Source organism: Molothrus ater, chromosome 30 (assembly GCF_012460135.2).
Source record: "Molothrus ater isolate BHLD 08-10-18 breed brown headed cowbird chromosome 30, BPBGC_Mater_1.1, whole genome shotgun sequence".
Lineage (NCBI taxonomy): Eukaryota > Metazoa > Chordata > Aves > Passeriformes > Icteridae > Molothrus > Molothrus ater.
In genome coordinates, this window is record NC_050507.2 from 1,821,117 (window position 1) to 1,837,503 (window position 16,387).

The window sequence follows — 16,387 nt, forward strand, 5'->3', positions numbered from 1 at the left end:
GGCGCTGTCCGGTGTGTCACCGGGGCTGGCGGTGGCGGTGTCCCCACAGGGAGCTGTGACCCTCGTGTGTCACCGGTGACGGTGGTGTCCCCAGAGGGCTGTGCCAGCTCTGGCTGTGTTCCCAGAGAGCCGTGACCCACATGTGTCGTGGGTGATGGTGGTGTCTGAGAGCCTTGTGTGTCACTTGTGACAGCGATGTCACCACAGACCTGTCCCCATGTGTGTGTGTGTGCTGCTGCTGCTGTTCCCAGACAGCCACAACCCGTGTGTGTCACTGGTGGTGACTGGCGTCCCCAGAGAGCCGTGTCTCATGTGTCACTGGTGTTGGCAATGTCCCAGAGGAGCCCTGTCCATGTATGTGCCAGCTCTGGCAGTGTCCCCAGCCAGCCGTGACCTTCGTGTGACAACGGTGTCCCCAGAGATCTGTGTCCATGTGTGTGCTGCCATTGGCAGTGTCCCTGCAGAGCCATGACCCACAGGTGCAGCTGGCACCGGCCATGCCATGTCCCAAAGGAACCACATCCATGTATGTGCCAGCGCAGCGAGCTGTGACCCTCGTGTGACAATGATGTCCCCAGAGATCTGTGTCCATGTGTGTGCTGCTGTTGGTCCCCGCAGAGCCGTGACCCTCACATGCAGCTGGCACCGGCCGTGCCACATCCCACGCGTGCCAGCAGCACTGTCCGTGTCCCCGCAGCGCGGTGTCACCTGGTTACACCCGGCTCCCCATTCCACCGTCCCCAGAGTGTCCCCGTGTCCCTGCCCGCGGTGCCGGCTCTCCCAGGCCGTGCGAGGAGCCGGTGGGAAGGGTCCGGTGAATGCGGCATTGTTGCGCGGGGTTGGAGTCACAGATAATTACCTCAATTAGTTACAATGGCAGAGTAATAAATACAGGCTTAGCGGCTCCTTCCCCACTGCGGCTTCTCAGATTAATCCAGCCCGGGCGAGCGGAGCTGAAAGGATTGATGGACAATTCATTAAACCCGCCGAATGCCGCACAAGGCACCCGTGAAGGCCGGCGTTAGCCCCCGGCGGCTCCGCTTTGTCCCTAATTGTTCGTCTCGGGCATTGGTCACCTATCAGGGAGTGGGTGACGGCGACGGTCCCCCCGGGGCTGGCATGCCCGGGGATTAGAGGCCAGCGCTGCCACCGTTGCTGGGCGCGTTGGCCCCGCGCCGGAGGAATGCGGCGGATGGGAGGGGGCGGCCGGACCAGCCGGGAGCTGGCGGGACGCGGGTCCGCATCGACCGGAGGCGAGGGGAGCCGGGACGGGGCTGTGCCGCTGGTGATGGTGACAGGGGATGGGAGGGGATGGGAGGGGATGGGGACGGTCCCGCAGGTGGGATGGGGCCAGGTGGGCACAGCTCTGTCTGTCTGTCCTGCAGCTCTGGATGCTGTCCTGTCCTTCTGTCCTGCATTTCTGGCAATGACAGGGTCCTCCTGCCCCACACTTCTGGGCACTGTCCTGTCCTGTCCTGCTCCTCTGGGAATGACACAATTCCTTTGTCCTACACCTCTGGGCACTGTCCTGTCCTTCTGTCCTGCACCTCTGGGAGTGACACCATCCCTCTGTCCCACACCTCTTGGCACGGCTCTGTTCTGCATCTCTCTGTGTCTTCCTGTCCCTCTGTCCAGAAACTTTGGGCATTGTCCTGTCTTTCTGTCCTGCACTTTGTGGAATGCCACCATTCCAGTGTCCTGCACCCCTGGGCATGGCTGTGTCCCTCTGCCCTGCACCACTGGGCACTGTCCTGTCCCAGTGTCCCACATTTCTGGGAATGACATCTTTCCTCTGTCTTGGAAGCACCCCTGTCCCTCTGTGCTGCACTTCTGTGTGTCATCCTGTCCCACAGCCCCAGGCAGGGCCCCCCTGCACCCCATCCCTGAACGGGGCTGTCCCATCCCTCATCAGGCCCAGCTTGTGGCCACCATCCAGCTGTTACCCAGCTTCCCAGATGTGACAGCCTGCTGCAGGATGGCACCGCCCCCTCCCTGGCCCTGCTGTTGGCCCTGTCCCTCCTCTGTCCCACAGCAGCTATTTCCAGCACCCAGGAATATTTGTCCAAGCCGGGGACGTCTGTGCCCCGTGCCCAGGGTGCCCCTGCCCACCTGGGGGTCGCGGCTGCCCGAGGTGCCCAGCAGGACACACAGGAAAAGCTGAGTAACAGAGGTGACTTATAAGAATGTCATTATCTATATTCCTGACTCCTACCGCAGGAAAACAGGCTATTTTCATGCTGAAGCAGGAGCAGAATTTAGCAGGCAGATAACCCGGCAGGCGGGAGATGCTCGGAGGGTTATTTCGGGCTGTGTTCCTTTCCAGGCGTTTTCCTTGCCTTTTGGTATTTTATTCTCCACGCTGGGCTGTGTTTTGACCTTGGCGGGGGCCCCCAGGGTGTTTTTCCCCCCCTCCTTTGAGTCTAAACATCAACTTTTCCACTATCGGCTCCGCGGGATATTTCGGGTGGTGGCAGCGTCATCCCGCAGCCTTTGATGCGGTGCAGCCTCAGGGGCCCCGAGAGGTTCCCGGCTCTGGGGGGAGCCCAGGCTCTGGGGACCCCCGGGGCACCGGGCTGGGTGTCCCCCAGACACAGGAAGGGAGTTTTTGATATCCCCAAGTGTGAAGTCACGATGCAAGGGGAATGTGTGGGACCCTGTGCCCATCCCCGTGGGATGCCTGTCCCAAAAGGATGCCCTTCCCAAGGATGCCCCTTCTGGGGATATGCCCACCCCTTTGGGATGCTTAGCCCAGGGAAAAACCCATCTCAGGGCATGTCCTGCGTGCTGAATTCCCATCCTGGTGGGGTGCTCACTGCAGTGGGAGGACTGTCCCAAGAGGATGCCCATTCTGATGGGATGCCCATTCCAGAGGGATGCCCATCCGGAGGGAAGCCTGTCCCAGAGAGGTGCCCATCCCATGCCAGCAGAACACCTGCCCCCCCCCCCCCCCTTTGCCACATCATTTCTCTTGTGGTCACACATGGATGTAGGGCTGTTTGTGGGGCCAGTGGCCATCTCTGTCCCCTCTGGCCCCTGCCCCGGTAACCCCAGTGCCCTCCCCCGGCCCTGCTTTTCCCCCGGAGCCGAGGGGAGCCGTCAGCCCCGGCCGGTAGCGGTGATGGACGATGCTCATTCCCTGTCTGTCGTCTTGTACCTCCCGGGGCCGCTCCCAACTCCCGGCCTCGGCGGCACCAGCCCGACCGCCCCGGCAAATTCCAGCATCGGAGATGCTGCAGTCAAGGTGCCATGGTGATGGGCGCCGCAGCCGTGGGGATTGGACGGGCCCGGCCGGGAGCGGCGGCGGCGGGAACGGCTGCGATGGAGACGGGCACAGCGGGAGAAGGAAGGGGGTCTGCGGGGAGGGGATGGCAGACAGTGGAGGGAAGGAGGAGAGAGATGGACAGACAGCAGCCGGAGAGGCTGATGGACGTGGAATGGGGAGGTGAGGGGATGGAGAAGTGATGGATGGACAGATGGACAGCACACCCCACAGTTTGGGATGCATTGGTGTCCCCCCTCCTTCCCCCAGCCACCCCCCAGACACGAATCAGGGCAGGACTGATAAAAATATATTCTTTATTCTTCTCTAAAGGCTATCAATGACACCTGTAACAAAGCATCATCATTATTAATTATTATTAATTATTATTATCTTTAATTACAAAAAACAGGGCCTGGGGCCAGCGAAGCAGGGTGGGGCGGCAGCACCGAACCGTCCACAATAAATATTTTATTTACAGCAAGAAGTGACCCCGTGGAGCCGGGGAGTGGCCGGCAAGGTGCTTGGCACTGAGCCCACCCATGGCAGGATGGGGGTCCCTGGGACACATCCACACCCCCACCCATGGGTGCCTTCAATCCAGCCGGGCACCCGTCATGGGGGGTGGGTGGCGCTGACCCCCTCCGGGGCCGGGCAGGGCGGTCCTGGGGCAGCTCACAGGCACTCGTGCAGCACCTGGGTGTTGGTGCAGTTGAGGCAGCTGACGTGGCAGCACCAGTGGAAGGTGCAGTTGCAGCGCTCGGTGACGCGCTGGGTGCGCGTGCGGTACCCGCGCCCGCAGCACAGCAGCTCGCACCCATCCAGCCCCGGTGAGGAGCTGTTGCAGAACCTCCCGGCCGTGCCTGCCGTGCCCATCTTCCCGCTGTAGGTGCAGAAATTGGGCGATTTCTCGAAGTAGACGAGGTCGTGGGGCGAGGGGGGTTTGTGGGCCGGGTTCTCGGGCTCCAAGTGATGCAGCTCCACCCGTGATGCCCGGTTGCTGCCCTTGTTGCCGTAGATGACGCGGGAAGCGCCGTCGAAGCGATCCTTGAGGACGTCGCCCACGGCACGGAAGGTGGGCAGCCGCATCCAGCAGGTGCGGACGGTGCAGGAGCCCGACATGCCGTGGCACTTGCACTCCTGGCGCATCTCTGAGAAGACAGTCTGGAAGGAAAGGGGAATTTGGAGCTTTGTGAGCAGCCTGGGACTCCCTTGGGGACCACCATGCTTCTACACCCCTCATTTCTGCACTGTCACATCACTCAGACATCACTCGTCCCAAAGACAAGTGCAAAACCCATCTCCAACTGTTCCCAGAACAGGCTGAAGGTCTTGGTGGTTGTGCTCATCTCTGTTCCTGGAAGGAAAGGGGGATTTGGGGTTTTGTGAGCAGCCTGGGACTCCCTTGGGGACCACTGTGCTCCTACATCCCTCGTTTCTGCACTGTCACATCACTCAGACATCATTTATCCCAAAGACAAGAATGAAACCCATCTCCAACTGTCCCCAGAACAGGCTGAAGGTCTTGGTGGCCGTGCTCATCTCTGTGCCCACCCCAGTGCCCTCACCAAGCCCCCAGCACCCTCACCATGCGCCCGGCCTCGTTGTTGTGCAGGTTCATGAGGAAACGCAGGTCCCGGCCCTTCTCACTGGAGTCCACAAACTCCCTCCCAAAGAGGCGACCGAAGTCGATGTTGTCACTGCAGCCCCCCCAGTGCCAGTCAGGGCCCCCAGGGCCGCGGCGCCGGTAGTCACAGGTGCAGGACTCGATGGACCCCTCCGAGCACGACCGGGCCACCGAGTGTGTCACGCCAGCACTGGTGATGGCAAAGATGAACGCTGTCTCCCGGCAGCCTGTGGAGGGAGCGGGGCCTCAGGATGCTGCCAGGATGGGGAGGGGGTACCCCCTGGCACCCCCAACCCTCCATCACGACGGGCTGGTGATGCCCCATAGCAAACCAGGGCCGCTTTGATAAGCATCCCAACTTGGGGGTGCGTGGAGGAGGTCTGGGGGACCCCCGTGCTGCCCCCCAGCCTCACCCCTGTTGACGATTTTGCCGAAGATGTTGGGGCCCTGGGAGGTGGGGCAGTTCCAGCGGCGGTTGCGGAACTGCCACTTGCACTCCTTGATGGCGGTCTGGAGGCCGGAGCTGACGCTGTGCAGGATGCCGGGGTTCTGCCGGATCAGCTTGCGCTGCTTTCGGCTCAGCAGCTGCAGGCTGGGGTCCAGCACCAGCTGCACGTTCTTGGAGTCTGTCAGCAGGTTGGTAGACGAGGCCACATTGATGATGCCCCTGTGGCACAGGTGGGGATGGTGACCACTAGCGGGGCGTCCCCAGCGCCTCCCTCCTCACCTCAACCTCCCTGCAGGCTCCTCGGTGCGACCGCAGCATCCCCTGGAGGGATCCCAATCGGAGATCGCAGCCCCGTGTCCCCCCACACGCCCCATTCCTGCCTACAGGGCAGTCCCCGCTGTGCCTGTGCCAGCCCCGCCCTCCCGCCTCACCACCCCGGTGCCGGTACCGGTGCCGGTGCCGGTGCTGTCCGACTCACCACCACCGCCCGCTGTTGTTCACTGCCAGCGTGTTGGAGAGGGAGGAGAGGGCCAGAGCCCAGAGTGCCCGGAGCGCCAGCCCCAGCGCGGCGGCGCGCATGGCTCCGGCCCCGGGAGCCCCGGCAGAGTGCGCGGGCGAGCGGCCGTCCCGGTATTTATGGTGCCGCAGAGCCCCCGGCCCGGCCGCTACATCCACGCGTGTTTCCGGACGCGCGGGGCGGCTCCGAGATGAGGACGGCCGCGGGGGGACGCGGGGAGCGCCGGGCGGGCGGGCGGGCCGGCACCGCCGCCGCCACCGGGCTGCAGCCGGTGGCCGGGGCGCGGCGTCGGGGGTGCGGTGCCCAGCGCACGCTGACCGGGCCCTGGAGCGCGGCGTCGGGCGCTCCGTTGGCGGTGCCGGTTCTGGGGAGCCGCCGCTCGGCACTCTGTGCGCGGTACTCGGTGTCGGTACCGCTGTTGGCTCTCGGCGATGCGTGCGCGGTACCCGGTGCGGGTAGTCGGTACCGGCAGCTCCCCGGGGAGCCGGCACGGCTGGACTCGGCTCGGCGCGGCGGGTGCACAGCGCTCAGCACCCGGGAGCATCTTCCAGCCCCTTCCCTCTTATAGGGGCGGCGCGGAGGGTCCCCGTGGGCCGGTCCCGCCGCGCGGGGCCTCCCCGCGTCCTCGCCCTAACAATGGGGAGCGGCGGAGCTGCGGCATCTCTTACGGGGCGGCGGGAGCGGCGGCGCCGGGGCTGTCCGTCACGGCCCGGATTAGCCCGGCGGGGTGGCTGCGCCCCGGCCCCGTGCCCAGAGCTCCCGGCTGCCGCCCCCCGCCTTCCCCGCCGTCCCGCGCACTCGTTCTACAGGCACCGGCACCGGCACCGGCCCGCGACAGCTCCCGGTGCGAGGAGGAGCTGGTCCCGGAATAACCTGGGACGGCCCCGGACGGCTCCGGGTGCACGGAGGGAGCGGGGAGCGGGGATAGCCCGGGATGTCCCGGGATAGCGGGGGTGCACAGGGGCAAGGAGTGACGGGATCTCCCGGGACAGTCCCGGGCGCACGGGGGAGGCAGAGCTCCGTGACAACCCAGGGCGCACGGGGACACCGTCCTGGGGCTTTCCGGGGGACGCGACGTGCGGTCCCCAGGGACGGGGACGGTCGAGGCTGCTGGGAGCCCCTCCGGAGCCCACGGAGCGCTGTCCCGTCCTAGTCCGTGCCCGGTGGAACGGGGCTACAGCCTCTTCCAGCCGCTGGGGCCCGGGTTGTCCCGGGCTGCCCCGGTGGCACCCCGGACCCCCGTGAACGGTGCCTACAACCCGCGTGGGCGCGGCACGGCCCCGCACGGCTCCCGCTGCCCCGGAGAGCCCAGTCTGGGCCGGTACCCGGTGTCGGAGGTAGGGATGGACCGGGGGGTGGAGGGATTGAGGGACGGGGGACAGAAGGAAGGGCAGGGGGTGCTCGGATGGTGGCGGCCGGACGTGCCCACGGCCGGAACACGGGCACGCAGGGCTGGTGCTGGCCCGGTCTCGCTTGGGACAAGACTGTCCCCGTCATCCCCCGCCCGGGCCGGTTGTGGGTGGGTGTGAAGCCCCCAGTGCGGGGCCCGACGGGCCGGGGGCCCTGAGCTGAGTCCCCCGTTGGGGCGGGAACCGGGGGGGGTAATCCCCCCGCCGCGGTTTCCCCGGACCAGTCATGCGGGGCCGGATTAGCCCCGCTGGCCCGTCACGGCCCGGGGCCGCCGCTCTCCAGTTTAATTCAAGAACGGACAAAGCCCCGGGACGGCGGCGGGGGTGGGGGGCGCGCACCGGCACCCACCCGCACCCCTTCGCCGGCCCGGGAGGAACCCAGGGCCGAGCCGGGGTCTGCTCCAGCACGGCGCTCCCGACTCCCCCGCCCCGGTTCCCGGCCGGGCCGGGCCGTGTCCACGCCCTCGGGCCTCCGCCCCGTCGGGGCTCCCGGGGCTGAGGTCAGCGGCCGCGGGGAGGCCCCGGGGCGCGGCTGGGAGGGCCCTGCCCGGGGCTATGCCACCAGCGGCGGGGCGCAACCACGGCCCTCGCCTCCCCCGCTCCATCCCGGGACTCTCCGCTCCTCGCACTCCCTGTCCGCTGCCCCGAGCCCCCCCCGTTCCCTCCATCTCCTCTCTGCTGCAGTCCAGGGCGGTCCGGCGGCCCGGTGCTCGGGATCCCCCCAGTCCTGGGGTGCCGCTGGAACAGTTCCCGCAGCCGTCGGGGCGCCCGGTGCTGCCCGGCACCCCCGGGATGGCCGCCGGTACCTGCCTGGGATCGGGGGGCATCCGTCCTGTCCCGTGGCGCCGAGCAGCGACGGACAAGCGGACAACGGGGACAGACGGACGTGGGAAAGCACCCGCGGGTTCCCCGCGCCCCGTCCCGTGCCCTGCCCAGCCTGCGAGCACCGGGGCAGCCTCCGTACCGACCATACCGGCACGGTGCGGGGGTGCTCAGCCTGTCCCCCCGTGACGGTGTGGGGGTCCCCGTCCCCCGTGAAGCACAGGGACCCCCCCCCCCCGTCGGGACTCTGCGTCCCCGGTGCTCATGGCGGGGGCGGAAGAGCCGGGACCCCGCTCTCCCCGTATCCCCACCCCGCCCTCCCGGTGCGGGTCCCGGTGCCCCCAGGACCGGGCTGATGGCGAGGGGGGGGGAAGACGACGACACAGGGGACACAGGGGGACCCCCCCCTCAGTGTCCCCCCCCTCACTGCTGCAGCCGTTGCCATGGTAACGCCCGGTCCCTCTCGCGATTGCACCCCTCGCTCCCCCCCCCGCTCCGCCGCTTCCCGTGCGCGCCCCCGGTCCCGGAGGGGAGGGGGAGGTTGCGGGGAGCGGTGCGGGGCGGCGGGAGGGGGGGGGGGGGGTGAGGGGGGGGGGGGTTAACCGGGCGCTCTCGCGAGATCGGCGCGATCGGGGCCTCCGCTTCCGGCGGCGGGAGCGGTGCAGAGTCAGCGGCGGCGGGGGCGGAACCGGCACCGGCACCGGCACCAGGTGCGGGGGGCCGCGCCGCTCGGGGATGCGGGGCGCGGGCATCGCCGGGGGGTGCGCGGGGATACGCGGGGAGGGGGGGGGGGTCGGCACCGCACCGGCGCGGGGGGGGCTGCAGGCAGTGCCGGGTGCCCGGTGCGGCGGGGGCGCGGAGCTCCCGCGGGTTGGGGTCGTACCGGGGGGCGCGGGGGGGATGCGGTGCCGTGCGGTGCGGCGGGGGCGGGGGGCGATGCGCAAGGGGGGGCGGCGCAGTGCGGGGGGGGGAGGCGGGGGTTTGGGGGCGCGCTGTCGTGGGGGGGTGGTGAATTCGGGGGAGCGGTGGATTCGGGGGTCCCGGGGGCGCGGGGGCTGCGCACGCTGCGGGGGAAGGGGCGCGCTGCGGTTTGGGGAGGGGGGCGGATGGGGGCCTCCCCCTCCGGTGAGGCTGCGGTGATGGGGGCATCGTGCGGAGGTCGGGGGTGCAGAGGAGGGGTCGGGTCCAGGAGGAGAGCGACAGCCCTGCCTCAGTTTCCCTCGGTGCAGCGTTCTGGGCTGTCCTTCTGCAGGGTGCAGCGGGGGGGGCCGGCTCAGCATCCCCCGAGCTGCACACACAGACACCCCCATACAGTGCACAGCCCCCTCCCCACCTCCTTGCATCCTGGCATCCCCCAAACCCTGCATCCCCCCCAGGACATGAGGATCCCCAATTCCTGCAGCCCCCCCTCTCCCACTCCAAGCGCGGGGGACCCCTCAGCTCCACCCCTGCAGATTTCAGGGCCTCCCCCAGCCTGCCCCATGCCCCCGCAGGATCCGGCCTCGGAGCCAGCGCCGCCGTCACCATGGGCAACATCTTCGGGAACCTGCTGAAGAGCCTGATTGGGAAGAAGGAGATGCGGATCCTGATGGTGGGGCTGGACGCTGCCGGGAAGACCACCATCCTCTACAAGCTCAAACTGGGGGAGATCGTCACCACCATCCCCACCATCGGTGGGTGGGCTTGAGGGGGGGCACTGAGCAGAGACTTCTCCCCATCCAGGCTCCTTTGAAGGGGCTGGTGGCTGCCCCGTGCCTCAGTTTCCCTCCGCTGTCGCTCCCCGCAGGGTTCAACGTGGAGACAGTGGAGTACAAGAACATCAGCTTCACTGTGTGGGATGTGGGTGGGCAGGACCAGGGCCCAGAATGGGGTGACCAGGGCCCAGCACCCCAGAATGGGGTGACCAGGGCCCAGCACCCCAGAATGGGGTGACCAGAGCCCAGCACCAGGGCCCAGAATGGGGTGACCAGGGCCACCATCCTCTACAAGTTCAAACTGGGGGAGATTGTCACCACCATCCCCACCATCGGTGGGTGGGCTTGAGGGGGGCTCCTTTGAAGGGGCTGGTGGCTGCCCCGTGCCTCAGTTTCCCTCCGCTGTCGCTCCCTGCAGGGTTCAACGTGGAGACAGTGGAGTACAAGAACATCAGCTTCACCGTGTGGGATGTGGGTGGGCAGGACAAGATCCGGCCCCTGTGGAGGCATTACTTCCAAAACACCCAGGGTAGGTCTCTCAGGGGACAGCGTGGGGGGGACTCGGGGAGCACCACAGGAAGCCCTGATGGTGCCCTCTGCTCTGGCCAGGGCTGATCTTCGTGGTGGACAGCAACGACCGGGAGCGGGTGAACGAGGCGCGGGAGGAGCTGATGCGGATGCTGGCGGAGGATGAGCTCAGGGACGCCGTCCTCCTCGTCTTTGCCAACAAGCAGGTGGGCCTGGGGGTGGGGAGAGCCTGGTGCTGGGGCTGAGACATCCCTGGGATGTCAGGGCAGCTGGCCAGTGTGGGACGTGCTGTGGCATCAAGGCTGGCGTCAAAGAGGTTGTGGGACAGAGCCACGTCCATGCCTGTGGCACCAGGGATGGTGGTGGCCCCCAAGCGATGGTGGTGGCCCTTGGAGCCGTGCCCGTGACATTAGGGATGATAGTGGCCCTCCCTGTGGCACCAGGGCTCTGGTGGCCCTGGGGCCATCTCTGTGGTACCAGGGATGGTGGTGGCCCCCAGAGCATTCCGGTGGCACCAGGGATGGTGGTGGCCCTTGGAGCCATGCCTGTGACATTAGGGATGATAATGGCCCTCCCTGTGGCACCAGGGATGGTGGTGGCCCCCAGGGCATCCCCTGGCACCAGGGATGGTGGTGGCCCCTGGCGTTATCCCCTGGCACCAGGGATGGTGGTGACCCCCAGAGCATTCCGGTGGTACCAGGGATGGTGGTGGCCCCTGGGGCCATGCCTGTGGTACCAGGCATGGTGGTGGCCCCCAGGCCATCCCCTGGCACCAGGGATGGTGGTGGCCCTCCCTGTGTCACCAGGGATGGTGGTGGCCTCCGGAGCTATCCCCTGGCACCAGGGATGGTGGTGGCTCCCAGGGCATTCCTGTGGCACCAGCGATGATGGTGGCCTTCCCTGTGGCACCAGGGATGGTGGCAGCCCTCAGAGCCATCCCCACAACACCAGGGCTGGTCTTTAACACAGCCCTGGCCATGCCTGTGGTGCCAGGGCTGGTGTCTCACATCCCCCTGGCACATTCCCCCTCCTCCTGCAGCCTCAGGGCTGATGATGCTCCCCTGTGGCAGAGTTGAGCCCACTCCCATGGCATCAGGGCTGGTGCCAGCCCCCGTGGAGGGGCGTGGAGGGGCATGGAGGGCTGCTATCCATTCCTGTAACCTCCCTTGTGTGCTGCAGGACCTGCCCAACGCCATGAACGCAGCGGAGATCACGGACAAGCTGGGGCTGCACTCCCTGCGCCACCGTAACTGGTACATCCAGGCCACCTGTGCCACCAGCGGGGACGGGCTCTACGAGGGCCTCGACTGGCTTGCCAACCAGCTCAAGAACAAGAAGTGAAGGGGGGATCCCCCTGTGCCCCCCCTGGGCCATGCCAGGGCCCCCCCCGGCCGCCCCCTCCCTGCCCCGGTTGGGTTTTGCTTTCTTCTGGCACCGGTTGCTGTGGGGTTTTTCGCCTTTTTTTGGGGTCCCCCTGGTTCCCCTCGGATCTCGTGTGTGCGTGCGTGGAATTAGAGCTCTATATAACGCCCAGGGGGGCAGGGGCAGAGCCCTGGCAGGGTGGGATGGGGACTGGGGGAGAGTGGGGGGGCCACCTCAGCACTGCCCTGCCCTGGGGGGGCCGGGGACACCCCATCCCCATGCATGTCCCTCCTGCACCCCTCGCCTTCCTCTGGACCAAATGTGGGGGCAGCAGGGCCATGGGGGGGGGGGGGATTTGGGATTATACACCTCTCCCACCCTCCCAGCACCCCCTCCCAGCCCTGTTTGCCCCCCCGGGCATTCCACACGTCCCCGGCCCCCCCCCACCCCATGTCACTTCGAGGCAGGTCTCCTTCCCGCAGCGTGACCCTCACAGAGAGGTGGGAGTGACACAGAGCTGCCAGGACCTCTTTGGTCCCTTTGGCCATGGCCCCCACCTCACCCTGGCCACCTGCCCATCCTCTCCCCCCCATGCCAGCATAGTGATTGTATGTCCCTGCCCCTCACGGACGGACAGTGTCCCCCCCTTGCCCCCCCCAAGCCCGTTCTGTGCCCCCCACCCCTCCCCAGCACCGTATTTATACCCCTGGTCTGTGCTTGGTGTGACGTGTCGCTGCGGCTCTGCCCTGTCCAGGGACGTGTGTTCTCAGCCCCCCAGCCCCCCCCTGAGCCTGAGACGGTGGGTGACCTCCCCTGACCCCCCCTGACCCCCCCCCTTGGATATTAAACATGTTTTATGTAGCTCTGCCCCTCGTCTCTTCTTCCGTGGGGGTCCCGCCGAGGGGACGGTGATGGACAGCCCTGGGCTGGCTTTAATTAGAAAGAGCTTAACGGGGAGAGGGGGGGGTGAGGTGGGGCTGGCAGGGGGTGAGGCCCCCCCCCACTTCCCAGGCTCATCTTTAGGGGAATATTGGATGAAATGGTAAATCCCATTAGTGCTAATCCCAGCTGGGGCGTGGGGACGGTGCCAGCGCTGGGATGGGCGCGAGTGGGGCTTGGCCCCCCCCTCCTGCCACCCCTTCCCTGTGTCACCCCCACCCCTCCATGCATGGGTTAAGGGGGGCTGAGTGGCATTTGGGGCCGGCACTGCCATCCCATCCCTGTGTCCCCTCTGGGCTGGTGGCTGGAGGGGCTTTTGGCCATGTCTGTGTCATTGGGGGGCTGTGGTGGGGGGTCCCTGGTGGCTGGGAGAGCTGCAGAGACAGAGCCAGGGCCCAGAATGGGGTGACCAGGGCCCAGAATGGGGTGACCAGAACCAGCACCAGAGCCCAGAATGGGGTGACCAGGGCCCAGCACCCCAGAATGGGGTGACCAGAGCCAGCACCAGGGCCCAGAATGGGGGTGACCAGGACCCACCCAACACCTCAGAATGGGGGTGACCAGAGCCAGCACCAGGGCCCAGAATGGGGGTGACCAGGACTCCCCAGTGGGTTGGGGGCCCTGGAGGTGACATGGGGGTGCTCCAGTGCAGGTGACCTGTACCCCACAGTGGGTTGGGGGCCCTGGAGGTGACATGGGGGTGCTTCAGTGCCAGTGACCTGTACCCCACAGTGGGTTGGGGGCCATGGAGGTGACATGGGGGTGCTCCAGTGCAGGTGACCCGTACCCCACAGTGCCCTGGGGACCATGGGGATGATACCGGGGAGCCGCACTGGGGATAACCGGGGCTCTGGGAGCTCCACCGGGGGCTCAGTGTGGATCACCGGGGCTCCCCGGTGGGCGGGAGCAGCGGAGCCGGCACCGACACGTTCCCACCGGCTGCACCGACGGCTTTGTGTGGTGAGGGCTGACCCGGCGGCCCTAATCCCATTAACGCCCCGGGCCCCGCCGCCAGCCCGGCTTCCCCACCTCTCGGCAACCGAGCCTGGTATGTGGGTGCGCCGGTGGGGCCGGCGTGCCGATGCCGTCGTCCGGGAGCTGCACCGGGCGTCAGCATCGTCACCGTCCCGGAGCGGCACCGGGGCCGGTGACACCAATGAGACCGTCCCCGTGGACACGGGGCGGCAGATCCCGGCTGCCCACCGTGTGCCCCACGGACCGAGGGGATGTCCTAAAAGGGCCGCCTGTCCCCAAGGACGGGGCTCCTGGGGCCGGTTCCGTTCCACCGGGCTCCAGCCGGCCCGCGGGCTCGGTTTCCCTTGGAAGAGCTGCAGAAGTGTCAGGAGAAGGAGAAGGAATGGCCTGGAGCCGTGGGGTGCTGCAGAAGGGGTCTGGACCCGGGGAGGGGTCCTGGGCCCCGGTGGGTGCCGGTTTCCCCGGGCTGTGCTGCCGCCTGCTGGCACCGGCGCCGCCAGGACACCGGGGGCTGCACCCAACCGGACCCTCCGGTTTGATCCCCTCGGTCTCTGACCCTCACCCGGAGCCCCCGCTCGGTGCGGGCCGAAGCCGCCGGGACGGTCCCCGGGCTGGGGCGGACTCCGGTGCCCGCCGGGGTCCCCACGGAGCACCGGGCACCGGGGCAGGGCCGGTCCTGAGCATCCTTCCGTCCTTCCGCTCCGCTGGGGAGGTGCCGGTGCCCGTCCCGGGGCCGGTCTCGGTGTGGGGGCGGTCCCGGGGGCGGGGCCGGGGTGTGGGGGCGGTCCCGGTGCCGGTGCCCGTTCCTCCGCCGCCAGCCCGGCCATGCCGTTCCCCGCCGCGCTGCTCCTCTTGGCTCTGCTGCTGCCGCCGCCGCCGCTCTCCCGCGCCGCCGAGAGCGAAACCGAAAGCGGCTCCCGGGAGCTACGGCTGGAAACGATCGTGAGCCCGGGAGGGAACGGGGGAACCGGGGACCGGGCGCCGGGGATCCACGCGGCCCCCTTGGACAGGCTGGGACCGGGGCGGGACCGGCAGCACCGAGAGGGACCGGTGGCACCGGCGGCACCGGCGGGACACCGAGCACCGGCGGGACGGTGCCGCTCGGGGGGCACCGGGGAGCCCGGCCTGCGCACGGGGCGGGGGAGGAGGCACCGGGAGGCCCGGGCTGCGGCGGGAGGGAGCCACGGGGCACCGGGAGCACCGGGCTGCCATGGGAGGGCACCGGGAGCACCGGGCTGTGGCGGAGGAAGGCGGCGCACCGAGAACCGGGGGCCCGGCTGGGACTTCGGCTCTCGGGGCGCTCGGGGGAGCCGCGGGCGCGGGGGCTGCGGGGATCCCGAACCGAGGGGGCTCCGTCCCGGTTCTCCGTGACCTCCCCGTTGCAGGTGGCCCCTCCCGAGGGCTGCACGGAGCTGTCGGCGCCGGGGGACACGGTGCACATCCACTACACGGTGGGGACGGGCGGGAGGAACACGTCAGCACTGCGCTCCCGGCGGGCGGGGCGGGGGGCACCGGCACCGGCACCGGCACCGGGGCGGTACCGGGGGTGGTACCGGGGTGGTACCGGGGTGGGAAATGGGGCGGTACCGGGGTGGTACCGGGGTGGAACCGGAGTGAGCGTAGGGGTGGTGGCGGGGTGGCCATGAGGGCTGGACGAGGGGATGGTGCCATGGTGTCACTGGGAATGGCATGGGGACAGCGCCAGGATGGGCTCTGGTGGCATCTGGAGTGGCACGGGGGTGACACGGGCTGGGACAGGATGGGTTCTGGGTGGCACCTGGGGTGACACAGGGGTGACACTGGGGCTGGCATGGGCACGGCTGGCACTGGGATCAGCCCGAGGATTACCTTGGGATAGCCCTGGCACTGGGACCAGAGTGACCCAGAGTGTACCGTGACTGGGATCAGCACTGGGATGGCACTGGGGTGGCACAGGGACTGGGGTCAGCACAGGGATGGCACAGGGGGGCTGCAGGGACTGGGATCAGCACAGGGATGGCACTGGGATGGCACAGGGACTGGGATCAACCCCAGAGCAGCGCTGGGAACACACTGGCAGCCACGCAGGGGTGACCGTGGCAGTGACCCTGGCCATGCCCCACACAGGGCACCCTGGAGGATGGCAGGATCATCGACTCCTCGCTGAGCCGGGACCCCCTGCAGGTGGAGCTGGGCAAGCACCAGGTGATCCCTGGTGAGTGAGGGGCCAGGGGGAGCAGGGCTGGGGGGTCACCAGGGTAACCCCAACCGGCCCCACTCACCCTCACCCCACTCTGTCACAGGCCTGGAGCAGAGTCTGCTGGACATGTGTGTGGGGTAAGTGCACATTGGGGACACGGGGGTGGGCAGTGTCCCCTCCCCAGTGTCCCCACCACAATTTGTGGCACCAACACTGTCACCGTGGCAGGGAGAAGCGCAGAGCCATCATCCCCCCTCACTTAGCCTACGGCAAAAGGGGCTCCCCCCCAACCATCCCAGGTGAGTGCAGCCCTCAGGGGGGTCCCTGTGGGGTCTCTGTGGGGTCTCTGTGGGGTCCTTGCTCAGGCTGTGCCCCCCTTGCAGGTGATGCTGTGCTGCGCTTCGAGGTGGAGCTGGTGGCGTTGGCCCGGGCCAGTTACTGGCAGAAGGTGCTGAACGAGGTGGTGCCACTGCTGTGCCTGGGGCTGGTGCCAGCACTGCTGGGCCTCATTGGCTTCCACCTGTACCGCAAGGCCAGCAGCCCCAAGCTCTCCAAGAAAAAGCAGAAGGAGGAGAAGAGGAACAAAGCTAAAAAGAAATAAAACCTTCCCCTTTTGGCATCTGTGGTT

The 16,387-nt window shown here is 67.8% G+C and overlaps 3 protein-coding genes across 3 annotated transcripts; 2 read left to right on the forward strand and 1 right to left on the reverse strand.

Annotated features, from left to right (window-relative positions):
- Positions 1–3,559: 3,559 nt before the first annotated feature.
- On the reverse strand, positions 3,560–8,343 carry WNT1 (Wnt family member 1). The gene is made up of 4 exons (XM_036399925.2): positions 5,813–8,343; positions 5,300–5,553; positions 4,848–5,113; positions 3,560–4,423 (listed from the first exon to the last, which is right to left on the reverse strand). The coding sequence occupies exons 1-4, from the start codon at positions 5,911–5,913 to the stop codon at positions 3,935–3,937; spliced, it is 1,110 nt and encodes a 369-aa protein (XP_036255818.1). The 5' UTR covers positions 5,914–8,343; the 3' UTR covers positions 3,560–3,934.
- A 325-nt stretch (positions 8,344–8,668) lies between these two features.
- On the forward strand, positions 8,669–12,527 carry ARF3 (ADP ribosylation factor 3). The gene is made up of 5 exons (XM_036399985.2): positions 8,669–8,792; positions 9,576–9,755; positions 10,195–10,305; positions 10,386–10,510; positions 11,484–12,527. Exons 2-5 carry the CDS (start codon positions 9,608–9,610, stop codon positions 11,643–11,645), a joined length of 546 nt encoding a protein of 181 aa, XP_036255878.1. The 5' UTR covers positions 8,669–8,792; positions 9,576–9,607; the 3' UTR covers positions 11,646–12,527.
- A 1,836-nt stretch (positions 12,528–14,363) lies between these two features.
- FKBP11 (FKBP prolyl isomerase 11) lies at positions 14,364–16,378 on the forward strand. Its single transcript, XM_036399939.1, has 6 exons — positions 14,364–14,522; positions 14,966–15,031; positions 15,687–15,774; positions 15,863–15,896; positions 15,988–16,058; positions 16,143–16,378. The coding sequence occupies exons 1-6, from the start codon at positions 14,406–14,408 to the stop codon at positions 16,358–16,360; spliced, it is 594 nt and encodes a 197-aa protein (XP_036255832.1). The 5' UTR covers positions 14,364–14,405; the 3' UTR covers positions 16,361–16,378.
- Positions 16,379–16,387: the final 9 nt, after the last annotated feature.